The sequence below is a fragment of the Ranitomeya imitator genome, chromosome 9, assembly GCF_032444005.1.
Source record: "Ranitomeya imitator isolate aRanImi1 chromosome 9, aRanImi1.pri, whole genome shotgun sequence".
Lineage (NCBI taxonomy): Eukaryota > Metazoa > Chordata > Amphibia > Anura > Dendrobatidae > Ranitomeya > Ranitomeya imitator.
In genome coordinates, this window is record NC_091290.1 from 34334066 (window position 1) to 34350647 (window position 16582).

Consider the following 16582-nt stretch of genomic DNA (forward strand, 5'->3'; position numbering starts at 1 on the left):
AAACGTTGTAATCTATCTTATTGGAAAATTCTGTAATAAATAGAAATTTAATACAGTAGAATAAAGACATAATATTATAGAATAATATGTAGAAACTTTGTAACATATCTTGCTGAAATATATAGAAAGTGTATAGAATAACAAAATAATATTATAAATATATAGAAACTTTGTAGCATATCTTACTGTAATGTATAGAAACTTTATAGAATAAAGAAATAATATTATAAATAATATGTAGAAACTAATATATCTTACTGGAAAATTCTGTAATATATAGAAACTTTATAAAATAAAGAAATAATATTATAAATAATATGTAGAAACTTTATAACATATCATAGTATAATATATAGAAACTGTATAGAATAAAGAAATAATATTATAAATAATATATAGAAACTGTAATATATCTTACTGGAAAATTCTGTAATGTATAGAAACTTTACAAAATAAAGAAAGAATATTATAAATAATATATAGAAACTTTGTAACATATCTTACGGTAATGTATAGAAACTTTATAGAATAAAGAAATAATATTATAAATAATATATAGAGACTGTAATATATCTTACTGGAAAATTCTGTAATATATAGAAACTTTATAAAATAAAGAAATAATATTATAAATAATATATAGAAACTGTAATATATCTTACTGGAAAATTCTGTAATGTATAGAAACTTTACAAAATAAAGAAAGAATATTATAAATAATATATAGAAACTTTGTAACATATCTTACGGTAATGTATAGAAACTTTATAGAATAAAGAATTAATATTTTAAATAATATCTAGAAACTTTGCAACATACAGTGGGGCAAAAAAGTATTTAGTCAGTCAGCAATAGTGCAAATTCCACCACTTAAAAAGATGAGAGGCGTCTGTAATTTACATCATAGGTAGACCTCAACTATGGGAGACAAACTGAGGGAAAAAAAAAATCCAGAAAATCACATTGTCTGTTTTTTTAACATTTTATTTGCATATTATGGTGGAAAATAAGTATTTGGTCAGAAACAAACAATCAAGATTTCTGGCTCTCACAGACCTGTAACTTCTTCTTTAAGAGTCTCCTCTTTCCTCCACTCATTACCTGTAGTAATGGCACCTGTTTAAACTTGTTATTGGTATAAAAAGACACCTGTGCACACCCTCAAACAGTCTGACTCCAAACTCCACTATGGTGAAGACCAAAGAGCTGTCAAAGGACACCAGAAACACAATTGTAGCCCTGCACCAGGCTGGGAAGACTGAATCTGCAATAGCCAACCAGCTTGGAGTGAAGAAATCAACAGTGGGAGCAATAATTAGAAAATGGAAGACATACAAGACCACTGATAATCTCCCTCGATCTGGGGCTCCACGCAAAATCCCACCCCGTGGGGTCAGAATGATCACAAGAACGGTGAGCAAAAATCCCAGAACCACGCGGGGGGACCTAGTGAATGAACTGCAGAGAGCTGGGACCAATGTAACAAGGCCTACCATAAGTAACACACTACGCCACCATGGACTCAGATCCTGCAGTGCCAGACGTGTCCCACTGCTTAAGCCAGTACATGTCCGGGCCCGTCTGAAGTTTGCTAGAGAGGATTTAGATGATCCAGAGGAGTTTTGGGAGAATGTCCTATGGTCTGATGAAACCAAACTGGAACTGTTTGGTAGAAACACAACTTGTCGTGTTTGGAGGAAAAAGAATACTGAGTTGCATCCATCAAACACCATACCTACTGTAAAGCATGGTGGTGGAAACATTATGCTTTGGGGCTGTTTCTCTGCAAAGGGGCCAGGACGACTGATCCGGGTACATGAAAGAATGAATGGGGCCATGTATCGTGAGATTTTGAGTACAAACCTCCTTCCATCAGCAAGGGCATTGAAGATGAAACGTGGCTGGGTCTTTCAACATGACAATGATCCGAAGCACACCGCCAGGGCAACGAAGGAGTGGCTTCGTAAGAAGCATTTCAAGGTCCTGGAGTGGTCTAGCCAGTCTCCAGATCTCAACCCTATAGAAAACCTTTGGAGGGAGTTGAAAGTCCGTGTTGCCAAGCGAAAAGCCAAAAACATCACTGCTCTAGAGGAGATCTGCATGGAGGAATGGGCCAACATACCAACAACAGTGTGTGGCAACCTTGTGAAGACTTACAGAAAACGTTTGACCTCTGTCATTGCCAACAAAGGATATATTACAAACTATTGAGATGAAATTTTGTTTCTGACCAAATACTTATTTTCCACCATAATATGCAATTAAAATGTTAAAAAAACAGACAATGTGATTTTCTGGATTTTTTTTTCTCAGTTTGTCTCCCATAGTTATGGTCTACCTATGATGTAAATTACAGACGCCTCTAATCTTTTTAAGTGGTGGAACTTGCACTATTGCTGACTGACTAAATACTTTTTTGCCCCACTGCATCTTAGTGTAATATATAGAAACTGTATAGAATAAAGAAATAATATATGGAAACTGTAATATATCTTACTGGAAAATTCTTTAATATATAGAAACCTTATAAAATAAAGAAATAATATTATAAATACTATATAGAAACTTTGTAATATATATTTCTGGAAAATTCTGCTTTTTTCTCCACTTATGAGCCTCTTCTTAGTGGCTCCTAAGTGGAGAAAGAAGCAGAATTTTCCAGTATGATATAGTATATTACAAAGTTTCTTATAAATGCTCGTTCTATTGATTTATGCAAAGTTTGTTGAAAGAACAATTCTCTTTTGAAGGGAGACCGTCAGCACAAATGACTGTGTAAACCAACACAGCTGCTCGGTGCACTCAGGTCATTGCACCTTCTCCCATATCTGTTTTCCCAAAACTTTTCCCAAAAAGAAATGACAAATATTACAGGCTAAAGTCTGGTCGCTGACTGTATTCTTTCCTCCATGCTGCTGTTCCTTTCATGATCCTACCCATAATTAATATCCAGCTCGTTTTTCTTTGTTGTACAGAAAGAAGGCTGAAACAAAAATCAAGTGACAACGACTTAACCGCGCTCTTTAATGCTGGAAATCTTACCCCGCTAACATCAACACTGGACGTGTTAATCTTTTTGAAAGCCTTAAAGAAAAATGAGTAACGCGTGTTTGGATTTCTTGGGACTTCCTGGAAAGGTCTCAAGTTAAACATCAGAGGAGAACATCACAGCGAAACTATTATTTGCCGGATTGCTTTGATTTTTGCAACTCTTGGATTACCGGTCGGTAGAGTTCTACATTCCGTATGTTTACTTCTTCAGATTCGGTTCAAGAAACACTGGATTTCTGTTACGGATTTTTGGATCATTATCAACCGGAAGTGAGAGATGGGTTATTATAATGTGCGAGTTGCTGGTCGATAAATGTTTCCTTCCATTTGTGGGGTAAAAGGAGCGGAATACCCGTCTTCTAAGTTAGTATCACTTGGCGCCGCTCCAGTATTCTAAGTAGATGTTCACAATGACTTTGGATAAAGTTTCTCAGGGGAAAACAACAGTGCGGCTCCAGATAGGTCTATGTCGTGAGGCTTATCATCTACACCCAAGTGAGACCAACTATGTCACGCTGAAGAGACTTGCCATGGACCTCGTAGAAAAGAAGGTAGGTGCCTTATATCATTGTTAAAGTGGCTTTCTGAGCCCTGTCTGTTCTCCCCGGTCACAGACCGCTCCTGCCGGCGATTCGGCTGCTTCCGTTGATGTCGTATCGACAGAGCTCTGGCTTCTTATCCACTCTGCTCAGATAACGGGCTGTGACTGCCAACGTCATGCTGATTTACACCCGGCTCCCTGCTGCCTAACTGCGGGGAACCAGCAGTCAATCAGCATGACGTTGGCAGTTACGCCCCGTCAAGAAAGCAGCCCAGAAGAGGAAGAGCTGCACGGTTGATGCGAAGCAGCAGAATCGCCGGCAAGAGCGGTCTGTGATCACTCTGGGCCAGCAACAGGTAGAACAGGCAGCTAATTTTTAGGCCTATAGTAAAACAAAAATAAAATAGTCCAGGTTAGGAAATAATAAATGGCAGTCAATAAAATTAATTGGAGTCCATGTAAAACACAGACAGATCCTTGCAAAGTGGGAGTTGGCCCTTTAAAGGGAATATGTCACCTACTTTTTATAACCCCATCTGAGAGCAGCATGATGTAGGGCCAGAGACCCTGATTCCAGTGATGTGTCACTAACTGGGCTGCTTGGTGCAGTTTTGATGAAATCACTGTTTTTTTCTGCAGCAAATGTACCAGTTCTCTGCATGCTGAGCTCTGTATTACCCCACCCACACCACTGATTGGCTGCTTTCTATGTATACTGTGCATATCTAGAGAGCTGCCAATCAGTGGTGGGGGTGTGGTTAGAGTAGGAGGCACAATACACCTAGTCCTCCACCAGTGATAATATCCTGCTGATAAAACACTGATTTTATTAACACACAGCCTTTTAAGTGACACATCACTGGAATCAGAGTCTCTGTCCCTACATCATGCTGCTCTCAGACGACATAGCAAATAACCTGCTGTCAGATTCCCTTTAAATCAGGCCAATCTTTCTGACTACCTTCCTACATCCAATATTAGGATGACCATAAGCTTATAAGTCTGTAACAGGAGCCCTGCCGCTGGTCCCGACATAGTTGTCGAACATGTGAAACGGACCTTAAAGGGGAGTATCTATAATAGTCTTATACGGGCATATGGACAACCCCTTTTACAAGCTTGGTATTAAAGGCCTGAAGGTATACGTGAGATTCTGATGGTAACATGTCCAAATCGCCATCTACAACAATATCTACTGGTGAACTTGCATAGTTGTGGCTACGCGTGTATGCGACGACATCAAAGCAATAACCACAAAGACCAGAAATGAGCATTCATCCCCCGGGGTATGCAAACATGCAATATTAACACTGCCAGGATGGAAATGTTGGCAGAGAAGCGGTGCTTTCTCTAATAGCCACGGACGGGATCGCATTCTGTGCTGTGACAGCAGGAAAGCTTTTCCCAAAGGCAAATTCATGTGTCCCTCAAAAAGTTAATTTTGTCAATTTGAGGCCATTTGACATTTAGTTATTCCCCTATATAAGATATATCATGGCCTGTGCCCTGTGGATGAAGGTGAGACAGAGATATGGAGCAGTGAGGTCTAGGGTATGAAGATCCCAAAAGACAAATAAATGTAGTACCTGATGGGCAGCGCGGTGGCTCAGTGGTTAGCACTGTATGGTGGCTCAGTGGTTATAACTGTATGTGGTGGCTCAGTGGTTAGCACTGTATGGTGGCTCAGTGGTCAGCACTGTATATGGTGGCTCAGTGGTTAGCACTGTATGGTGGCTCAGTGGTTAGCACTGTATGTGGTGGCTCAGTGGTTAGCACTGTATGGTGGCTCAGTGGTTAACACTGTATGGTGGCTCAGTGGTTAGCACTGTATGGTGGCTCAGTGGTTATCACTGTATGTTGGCTCAGTGGTTAGCACTGTATGGTGGCTCAGTGGTTTGTACTGTATGATGGCTCAGTGGTTAGCACTGTATGGTGGCTCAGTGGTTAGCACTGTATGGTGGATCAGTGGTTAGCACCGTATGCTGGCTCAGTGGTCAGCACTGTATGATGGCTCAGTGGTTAGCACTGTATGATGGCTCAGTGGTTAGCATTGTATGGTGGCTCAGTGGTCAGCACTGTATGATGGCTCAGTGGTCAGCACTGTATGATGGCTCAGTGGTTAGCACTGTATGGTGGCTCAGTGGTTAACACTGTATGGTGGCTCAGTGGTTAGCACTGTATGGTGGCTCAGTGGTTATCACTGTATGTTGGCTCAGTGGTTAGCACTGTATGGTGGCTCAGTGGTTTGTACTGTATGATGGCTCAGTGGTTAGCACTGTATGGTGGCTCAGTGGTTAGCACTGTATGGTGTCTCAGTGGTTAGCACTGTATGGTGGCTCAGTGGTTAGCACTGTATATGGTGGCTCTGTGGTCAGCACTGCAGCCTTGCAGCGCTGGAGTCCTGGGTTCAAATCCCAACTAGGACAACATCTGCAAGGAGTTTGCATGTTCTCCCCATGTTTGTGTGGGTTTCCTCCGGGTTCTCCAGTTTCCTCCCACATTCCAAATACATACTGATAGGGAATCTAGATCGTGAGCCCCAATGGGGACAGCGCTGTTGAATAAGATAGCGCATAATAATGAATAATGCCGGGTACAAAAAATGCAACAAATGACCAATATAAATGTTGATCCAGTCCAAATGTATCCTAACTATAAGGAGATGTGCACACAGTCAGTATTTGCAGCCCAAAAATCTGCTGCAAATACTGACATGTTGGCAGGATAAAATGCAGCATAAAATAAATTGTGTTTTTTTATGCATTTTTAACACTTTTTTTTTTACCCACTCATTAGTATAGAGGAGATCTGCAGCAAAAATGCTGAAAGAATTGACATGTTGCAAGGAAAAAAAAGCAATGTGTGCATGAGACTGCAGGGATCTCATTCACTTTGCTGGTACTATGAATATCTTCAGGTTTTGTTACAAACCTGGGCATAAAAAAACACAACAGAAAAAGTGATAAAACCGCGACGTGTGCACAGACCCTAATAGGTCTTAAGAGGCTCTTCTGCCCCTACCAAAAAAAGTGTTGTAAATGGCTCTTGGAAAATTTGAGGCTTCCATGAAGATTTGGACACCAAAGATTATTCTATTGTAAGGTCACTATCATTTTATGATGAAATAGATGAAGAAATTCCATCTTCTGCCCCAGTCTTCCCATCGTCACAAAACGCCCTGCCTGATAGTGTCCTGTATTAAATGCAGGAAAGAGCAGTCACGTTCCCCTAAAAACTGCCCTGACGTAAACCCTGTCACCTTATCAACAGGTAGAACCTTTGTTATTACTTGTGCAACTTATGAAAGTTCTTTACCGTATTCATGAGGCCGAATGTGAGATAAGTGACGGTGACCTCACTTGCTATAATAACTCCATGAGTCAATGGTAATCATGAAGACGAGTCTACAAGATAGAACAATGGCGGGGATCCTGAACGTGTTCAGAATTGATAGGTGCTGCAACACATGTGCATTCATATCATGGAATGCTAGAATGGTTGAGTTGGAAGGGACCTCCAGGGTCATCATGTCCACCCCCTGCTCAGTGCAGGAGTCACTAACCCATCTCAGACAGATGTCTGTCCAGCCTCTGTTTGAAGACTTCCATTGAAGGAGAACTCACCACCTCTCGTGGCCGTCTGTTCCACTCGTTGATGACCCTCACTGTCAAAAACTTTTTTCTAATATCTAATCTGTATATTCTCCCGTTCAGTTTCATTCCATTGTTTCTCGTGTTTCTATGTACAAATAAGAATAAGGATGATCCCTCTACACTATGACAGCCCTTCAGATATTTGTAGACAGCTATTAAATCTCCTCTTAGGCTACGTTCACACTAGCGTTCGGCTAGTGTGCGTCGCGCTAGCGTCGGGCGACGCAGCGGCGACGCACGCGTCATGCGCCCCTATGTTTAACATGGGGGACGCATGCGTTTTTGCTTGTTGCGTTTTCCGACACGTGCGTCTTTTTTGACGCTAGCGTCGGACCAAGAAAACGCAACAAGTTGCATTTTTCTTGCGTCCGATTTTCGTCAAAAAACGACGCACGCGTCGAAAAACGCAGCGTTTTTGCGTGCGTTTGCACGCGTTTTTCGGTGCGTTGTGCGTCGCGTCGCCGACGCAGCGGCGCACAACGCTAGTGTGAACGTAGCCTTAGCCTTTTTTTTGCAAGCTAAACATTCCCAGATCCTTTAACCGTTCCTCGTAGGACATACTTTGCAGTCTGCTCACATCTCGGTAGCTCTTCTCTGAACTTGCTCCAGTTTTTTTATGTCTTTTGTAAAATGTGGTGCCCAGAACTGGACACAGTATTCCATATGAGGTCTGACCAAAGAGGAGTAGAGGGGGATAATTACTTCACGTGATCTAGGCTCTTTGCTTCTCTTAATACATTTCATTTTAACAACTTTGTTATAGTTTTAGAACAATTAGAGATGAGAGAATCTTTTGAAATTCAAATTCGCTTTGTCAAACATTTTCCCCATAATCCAATTTGACGAAATGTAAAGCCTTCAATTCGCCTGAAAACTAATGTGTAACACTCTGAGGTCCCCTGGGACTGTTCTGAACACTTTCCAAGCTCTTTAATGCCAACACACTCAGTAATTTCAAAGTGACCTCATAATGCAGATGGTATCTTTAATGTTTATTTAGTGTGTTAAAGCTTATATTGCTAAACTATGAGCTGTGACGTCCTCTCACTATCCAGATTCACTGCAAAGTGGCTGCTGCATTCCCTGCCTTTGCTTTTATACAGGCTCCGATGGTCCCCAATGATTGGCTATGCTATCACGTGTGATTTGATAGCTGCAAGGCACTAAGCACAAGACTGCCTGGCCGCTCCTGCTGTCACATGAGTCTTCCCTGGTTTATGCAACCTTCTGCTTTTTTGTAAATTGGTGGTTAACATTCTTTTGCTATTCGCGCAAATCATATCGCAAACTGTTCAAATTCACTGGGTCCAACAAACTTCGAAATTAATTCAATTTCCATCTCTAATAATTAAATGGTGATGTTGTGGAACTGAAGTGTATATTTACTCAGTATTATGGTTGTATACAGTCACCCATTTCTTCAATCCCCCTGTCCCCTCTTTTTACCAACCAAAAGCATGCAATTGGAAGTGGCTGACAGTGGTTCAGTCATTGGACTGTACGGTCGGCCAGACCCACCATAAATATTTACAATCTTGCAGAGGTATCTAGTGTCACATACCGCAGGTAGAAGAAGAAAAAAATTAAAGGGAATGTGTCATGCCGAAAATGGTCTTTGACCTGCAGACAGGATGTTATAGGGCAGGAGAAGCTGATCAGACTGATAGGCATGTCTATGCGAAAAGTTTTAGCAAAGTTTGTATTTTATTCATTAAAATCCCCAGTGTTTGTATGTAAATGAGTCCCGGGGGCGGTTCTATTCAGTGATTGACAGCCTTTCCTGTAGTGTAGATGCAGAGCTTAGCTATAGGACCGCCTACTGGACTCATCTACAAACAGACTCTGGGGACTTCAAGGAATATAATACAAGTTACACTGAATGTTTTCCCACATAGTGAGAGGAAATCCCTCCCCATGCCCCTTTATTGTCATCCTATTGAGACACAGTGCAGATCAGATTGTCAGTTAAAGGGCAGGGGTAGTGAATACAGCTACCAAATTGTATAGGAAGCATTGACTGTAATACCTCCCTGCACCATTCCGATGACAGGAAATGAGCGGCTGCAGGGAAGATATTATTTCCTTTTCTCCCTGTAGTCTCTCTTCCAGTTTGTCCCACAGCCATAACTTTTTTATTTATCTGTCCACATAGGCATATGAGGTCTTGTTTTTTTCGGGACGAGTTGTACTTTTGAATGTCTCCATTTATTTTACCATAGAGTGTACTGGAAGATGGGGGAAAAACCAATCCAAGTGGGGAGAAATTGTGAAAAAAAAAAAAACAATTCCGACATAGATTTTTTTGTGGGGGAATTGTTTGCAGTGTGAACATTTTGTGTTAAAAATGACCTAGCAATATAATTCTCCTCATCAGTATGATTACGGTGATACCAAACATGTCCAGGTTTTTTTATTCTTTCAGTGGTGGAAAAAAAAACATAACTTTGAAAAAAAAAATTTTTTTTGTTGTGTGGCTGTATTCTGAGACCTCTAACATTTTCATTTTGCAGTTGATGGATCAGTGTGAGACTTATTTTTTTTGTGGAAAAGAAAATGTTTTTATTGATGTCGTTTTGGGATAGATAAAATGTTTTGATGGCTTGTAAAACATTTTTTGTACTATTGCAGCGATCAAAAAAAAACATAATTTTGGTGTTGTTGAATGTTATTGTTAACAGTTTTTACCGATCTGGTTAATTATTTCTATATTTTGATAGATTGGACTTTTCTGAATGCAGCGATACCAAATATGTGTATTTTAAAAAAATTACATATTTTTAATAGGGGAAAAGGAAGATGATTTAAACTTTTATGGTTTTTTAATTTATTTATTTTTTTCATATTTTTAAAATGAGAAAAGAAACTGAAAGACAATAGCGCAAAATAGGGTCTTACCTGGCTAGTGGATGGAAGAACTAGAGGTGCAGGGATGTGGGACCAGAACACCATACAACACTCTTTTCACTTTTCACTATTGTTAATTGTCCCCTTAGGGGACTTGATGCTGAGATTGTCTGATCGCTTGTGCTCACTACTGCAATACCACAGTATTTCAGCCTAAAAATCACTGTCATGTTTGATGCCCCGCCACAGCTTGGAAATGTCAAGCATGGAGGTCTTCAACAGACCCCCCCCCCCAGCTTTCATCGCAACCTATCGACGACCCGCGATCACGTCAAGGGCGCGCTGATGGAATGACAGTGGTATTTAACAGATTAACAATTGTTAGGGGCAGGTCCTGGATGTAACACACCTGCTGACACACCGTGAGCCCTCTCCATATATTCACTCCCGACTTGCGCCAAACATGTACGGCAGGTGTCGTGATGGGGTTAAAAAGGATATCTACCTGTAGATTACCTCTATTTCTGGATATTACCATTTTTTTTAGCTGACAGGTTCCCTTTAAGGGACAATAATTGTAGCTATAAAATCTTGAACTGTTAATGTGCCATTGCCACATAATATGGGACATTCTGAGACGTTGTGTGTTGTGAATTCTGTGGCAGAGCTCCCTCCTGTGGTCACAAGTGGTACTTCGGCTGATTCTCTCTGTGAGCTTCTGTTGGTGGAGGGAAGTGGTACTGCGGCTTCTGAGTTTCCTCTCTCAGGTGATCTGGTGAGGTCGTTAGGTGCTTCTCTACTTAACTCCACCTAATGCTTTGATCCTGGCTTCCTGTCAATGTTCCAGTGTTGGACTTGCTTTTCCCTGGATCATTCCTGTGGCCTGCTGCTCTGCATAGCTAAGTTCTTCTTTGCTATTTGTTTGCTATTTTTTCTGTCCAGCTTGTCTAATTTGTTGCTGGAAGCTCTGGGACGCAAAGGGTGTACCTCCGTGCCGTTAGTTTGTGTAGACTGCAAAGTTACCTTTTCTATCCTCGATCTGTTAAGAAAGTCGGGCCTCACTTTGCTGAATCTATTTCATCTCTACGTTTGTCTTTTCATCTTAACTCACAGTCATTATATGTGGGGGGCTGCCTTTTCCTTTGGGGTATTTCTCTGAGGCAAGGTAGGCTTATTTTCTATCTTCAGGCTGGTTAGTTTCTCAGGCTGTGCCGAGTTGCATAGGCAGAGTTAGGCGCAATCCACGGCTGCCTCTAGTGTTGTTTGGAGAGGATTAGGGATTGCGGTCTGCAGAGTTCCCACGTCTCAGAGCTCGTTCTATGATTTTGGGTTATTGTCAGATCACTGTATGTGCTCTGACCGCTATGTCCATTGTAGTACTGAATTGCCTTTCATAACAGTACAGGAAGCCGAAAGTACTAATGATTCTCAATAGAGGGAAAAAAGAAGTTCTGAGACCATTTTTTTTTCTTTGCACTGTGTTTTGCCTTTTTTTTCCCCTAGACATTTGGGTGGTTCAGTACACAGGTGTAGCGATGGACATTAGAAGTCTGTCTTCATTTGTGGATCAGCTCTCGGCAAGAGTACAAAAGATTCAAGACACTATTGATCAGAAAGCTATGTTGGAACCAAGAATTCCTATTCCTGATTTGTTTTTTGGAGATAGAACTAAGTTTCTGAGTTTCAAAAATAATTGTAAATTATTTCTGGCCTTGAAACCTCGCTCCTCTGGTGATCCAGTTCAACAGGTTTTGATTGTTATTTCTTTTTTGCGCGGCGACCCTCAGGACTGGGCATTTTCTCTTGCGCCAGGAGATCCTGCATTGAGTAATATCGATGCGTTTTTCCTGGCGCTCGGATTGCTGTACGATGAACCTAATTCAGTGGATCAGGCAGAGAAAAATTTGCTGGCTCTTTGTCAGGGTCAGGATGAGATAGAGGTATATTGTCAGAAATTTAGAAAGTGGTCCGTGCTCACTCAATGGAATGAATCTGCACTGGCAGCTATGTTCAGAAAGGGTCTCTCTGAAGCCCTTAAGGATGTCATGGTGGGATTTCCTATGCCTGCTGGTTTGAATGAGTCTATGTCTTTGGCCATTCAGATCGGTCGACGCTTGCGTGAGCGTAAATCTGTGCACCATTTGGCGGTATTACCTGAGCTTAAACCTGAGCCTATGCAGTGCGATAGGACTTTGACCAGAGTTAAACGGCAAGAACACAGACGTCTGAATGGGCTGTGTTTCTACTGTGGTGATTCCACTCATGCTATCTACGATTGTCCTAAGCGCACTAAGCGGTTCGCTAGGTCTGCCACCATTGGTACGGTACAGTCAAAATTTCTTCTGTCCGTTACCTTGATCTGCTCTTTGTCATCGTATTCTGTTATGGCATTTGTGGATTCAGGCGCTGCCCTGAATTTGATGGACTTGGAGTTTGCCATGCATTGTGGGTTTTTCTTGGAGCCCTTGCAGTGTCCTATTCCATTGAGAGGAATTGATGCTACGCCTTTGGCCAAGAATAAGCCTCAGTATTGGACCCAGCTGACCATGTGCATGGCTCCTGCACATCAGGAGGTTATTCGCTTTCTGGTGTTGCATAATCTGCATGATGTGGTCGTGTTGGGGTTGCCATGGCTACAAGCCCATAATCCAGTATTGGACTGGAAATCTATGTCTGTGTCCAGCTGGGGTTGTCAGGGGGTACATGGTGATGTCCCATTTCTGTCTATTTCGTCATCCACCCCTTCTGAGGTCCCAGAGTTCTTGTCTGATTACCGGGATGTATTTGATGAGCCCAAGTCCGATGCCCTACCTCCGCATAGGGATTGTGATTGTGCTATCGATTTGATTCCTGGTAGTAAATTCCCAAAAGGTCGACTGTTTAATTTATCCGTACCTGAGCACACCGCTATGCGCAGTTATGTGAAGGAATCCCTGGAGAAGGGGCATATTCGCCCATCATCGTCACCATTAGGAGCAGGGTTCTTTTTTGTAGCCAAGAAGGATGGTTCGCTGAGACCTTGTATACCGTATATACTCGAGTATAAGCCGAGATTTTCAGCCCATTTTTTTGGGCTGAAAGTCCCCCTCTCGGCTTATACTCGAGTCATATACCCGGGTGTCAGCAGGGGAGGGGGAGCGGGGGCTGTGTAATCATACTTACCTGCTCCCAGCGCGGTCCCTGCAGTCCCTGGCTTCTCCGGCGCTGCAGATTCTTCCTGCACTGAGCGGTCACATGGCACCGCTCATTACAGAAATGAATAGGCAGCTCCACCCCCATAGGGGAGGAGCCGCATATTCATTGCTGTAAATGATCGGTGCCATGTGACCGCTCAATTACAGGAAGAAGCTGCAGCGCCGGAGAAGCCAGGGACTGCAGGGACCGCGCCGCAGCAGGTAAGGGGAGCGCAGCGCTATAATTACCTGCTCCTCGCTCCGGCTCCGTCTGCAGCGTCCTCTAGCAATGACGCTCAGGTTAGAGGGCGCTGTGACGTAGTCAGTGCGCGCCCTCTGCTGAGCGTCAGTGCTGGAGACGGAGCCGCAGAGGAGCAGGTAATTATTGAAAGCGCTGGCGTCCTGAGAAGAGAGGTGAGTATGTGATTTTTTTTTTTTTTATGGCAGCACCAGCAGCATTCTAAGGAGCACCTATGGGGCCATAAAGGTGCAGAGCATATATGGGGCACAGCATTATAAGGAGCACCTATGGGGCCATAAAGGTGCAGAGCATATATGGGGCACAGCATTATAAGGAGCACCTATGGGGCCATAAAGGTGCAGAGCATAAATGGGGCACAGCATTATAAGGAGCACCTATGGGGCCATAAAGGTACAGAGCATATAAGGGGCACAGCATTATAAGGAGCATCTATGGGGCCATAAAGGTGCAGAGCATATATGGGGCACAGCATTATAAGGAGCACCTATGGGGCCATAAAGGTGCAGAGCATAAATGGGGCACAGCATTATAAGGAGCACCTATGGGGCCATAAAGGTACAGAGCATATAAGGGGCACAGCATTATAAGGAGCACCTATGGGGCCATAAAGGTGCAGAGCATATATGGGGCACAGCATTATAAGGAGCACCTATGGGGGCCATAAAGGTGCAGAGCATATATGGGGCACAGCATTATAAGGAGCACCTATGGGGCCATAAAGGTGCAGAGCATAAATGGGGCACAGCATTATAAGGAGCACCTATGGGGCCATAAAGGTGCAGAGCATATAAGGGGCACAGCATTATAAGGAGCACCTATGGGGCCATAAAGGTGCAGAGCATATATGGGGCACAGCATTATAAGGAGCACCTATGGGGCCATAAAGGTGCAGAGCATATAAGGGGCACAGCATTATAAGGAGCACCTATGGGGCCATAAAGGTGCAGAGCATATATGGGGCACAGCATTATAAGGAGCACCTATGGGGCCATAAAGGTGCAGAGCATATATGGGGCACAGCATTATAAGGAGCACCTATGGGGCCATAAAGGTGCAGAGCATAAATGGGGCACAGCATTATAAGGAGCACCTATGGGGCCATAAAGGTGCAGAGCATATATGGGGCACAGCATTATAAGGAGCACCTATGGGGCCATAATCAAAGGTGCAGAGCATATATGGCACAGCATTATAAGGGGCATCTATGGGGCCATAATCAACGGTGCAGAGCATTCTATATAGCACAGTTGTATATGGAGCATCTATGGGGCAATAATGAACGGTATGGAGCATCTATTTTTATTTTTGAAATTCACCGGTAAATGCTGCATTTTCTACCCTAGGCTTATACTCGAATCAATACGTTTTCCCAGTTTTTTGTGGCAAAATTAGGGGGGTCGGCTTATACTCGGGTCGGCTTATACTCGAGTATATACGGTAGATTACCGCCTTCTAAATAAGATCACGGTTAAATTTCAGTACCCCTTGCCATTGTTATCTGATTTGTTTGCTCGGATTAAGGGGGCTAGTTGGTTCACCAAGATAGATCTTCGTGGTGCGTATAATCTGGTGCGAATCAGGCGAGGAGATGAATGGAAAACTGCATTTAATACGCCCGAGGGTCATTTTGAGTATCTAGTGATGCCATTCGGACTTGCCAATGCTCCATCAGTGTTTCAGTCCTTTATGCATGACATCTTCCGAGAGTACCTGGATAAATTCCTGATTGTGTACTTGGATGATATTTTGATCTTCTCGGATGATTGGGAGTCTCATGTGAAGCAGGTCAGAACAGTTTTTCAGGTCCTGCGTGCTAATTCTTTGTTTGTGAAGGGATCAAAGTGTCTCTTTGGTGTGCAGAAGGTTTCATTTTTGGGGTTCATCTTTTCCCCTTCTACTATCGAGATGGATCCTGTTAAGGTCCAAGCCATCCATGATTGGACTCAGCCGACATCTCTGAAAAGTCTGCAAAAGTTCCTGGGCTTTGCTAATTTTTATCGTCGCTTCATCTGCAATTTTTCTAGTATTGCCAAACCATTGACCGATTTGACCAAGAAGGGTGCTGATTTGGTCAATTGGTCTTCTGCTGCTGTGGAAGCTTTTCAAGACTTGAAGCGTCGTTTTTCTTCTGCCCCTGTGTTGTGTCAACCAGATGTTTCTCTTCCGTTCCAGGTCGAGGTTGATGCTTCTGAGATTGGAGCAGGGGCTGTTTTGTCGCAGAGAGGTTCTGATTGCTCAGTGATGAAACCATGCGCTTTTTTTTCCAGGAAGTTTTCGCCTGCTGAGCGAAATTATGATGTGGGCAACCGAGAGTTGCTGGCCATGAAGTGGGCATTCGAGGAGTGGCGTCATTGGCTTGAAGGAGCTAAGCATCGCGTGGTGGTATTGACTGATCATAAGAACTTGACTTATCTTGAGTCTGCTAAGCGGTTGAATCCTAGACAGGCTCGTTGGTCGCTGTTTTTTGCCCGTTTTGACTTTGTGATTTCGTACCTTCCGGGCTCTAAAAATGTGAAGGCGGATGCTCTGTCTAGGAGTTTTGTGCCCGACTCTCCGGGTTTGTCTGAGCCAGCGGGTATCCTCAAGAAAGGAGTAATTGTGTCTGCCATCTCCCCTGATTTGCGGCGGGTGCTGCAAAAATTTCAGGCTAATAAACCTGATCGTTGTCCAGCGGAGAGACTGTTTGTCCCTGATAGGTGGACCAATAAAGTTATCTCTGAGGTTCATTGTTCGGTGTTGGCTGGTCATCCTGGAATCTTTGGTACCAGAGAGTTAGTGGCTAGATCCTTTTGGTGGCCGTCTCTGTCGCGGGATGTGCGTGCTTTTGTGCAGTCCTGTGGGATTTGTGCTCGGGCTAAGCCCTGCTGTTCTCGTGCCAGTGGGTTGCTTTTGCCCTTGCCGGTCCCGAAGAGGCCTTGGACACATATCTCTATGGATTTTATTTCTGACCTTCCCGTTTCTCAAAAGATGTCAGTCATTTGGGTGGTCTGTGATCGCTTTTCTAAGATGGTCCATCTGGTACCCTTGTCTAAATTGCCTTCCTCCTCTGATTTGGTGC

The 16582-nt window shown here is 43.0% G+C and overlaps 1 protein-coding gene across 1 annotated transcript in view; it reads left to right on the top strand.

Annotated features, from left to right (window-relative positions):
• Positions 1-16582, top strand: part of LOC138649539 (serine/threonine-protein kinase D3-like) — a 97773-nt gene that overhangs the window by 18505 nt on the left and 62686 nt on the right. Inside the window, exon 2 of the mRNA XM_069740024.1 lies at positions 2976-3602. Coding sequence (XP_069596125.1) covers positions 3453-3602 — 150 coding nt within the window. The 5' untranslated portion in view covers positions 2976-3452. The remainder of the gene's footprint in view (positions 1-2975; positions 3603-16582) is intronic.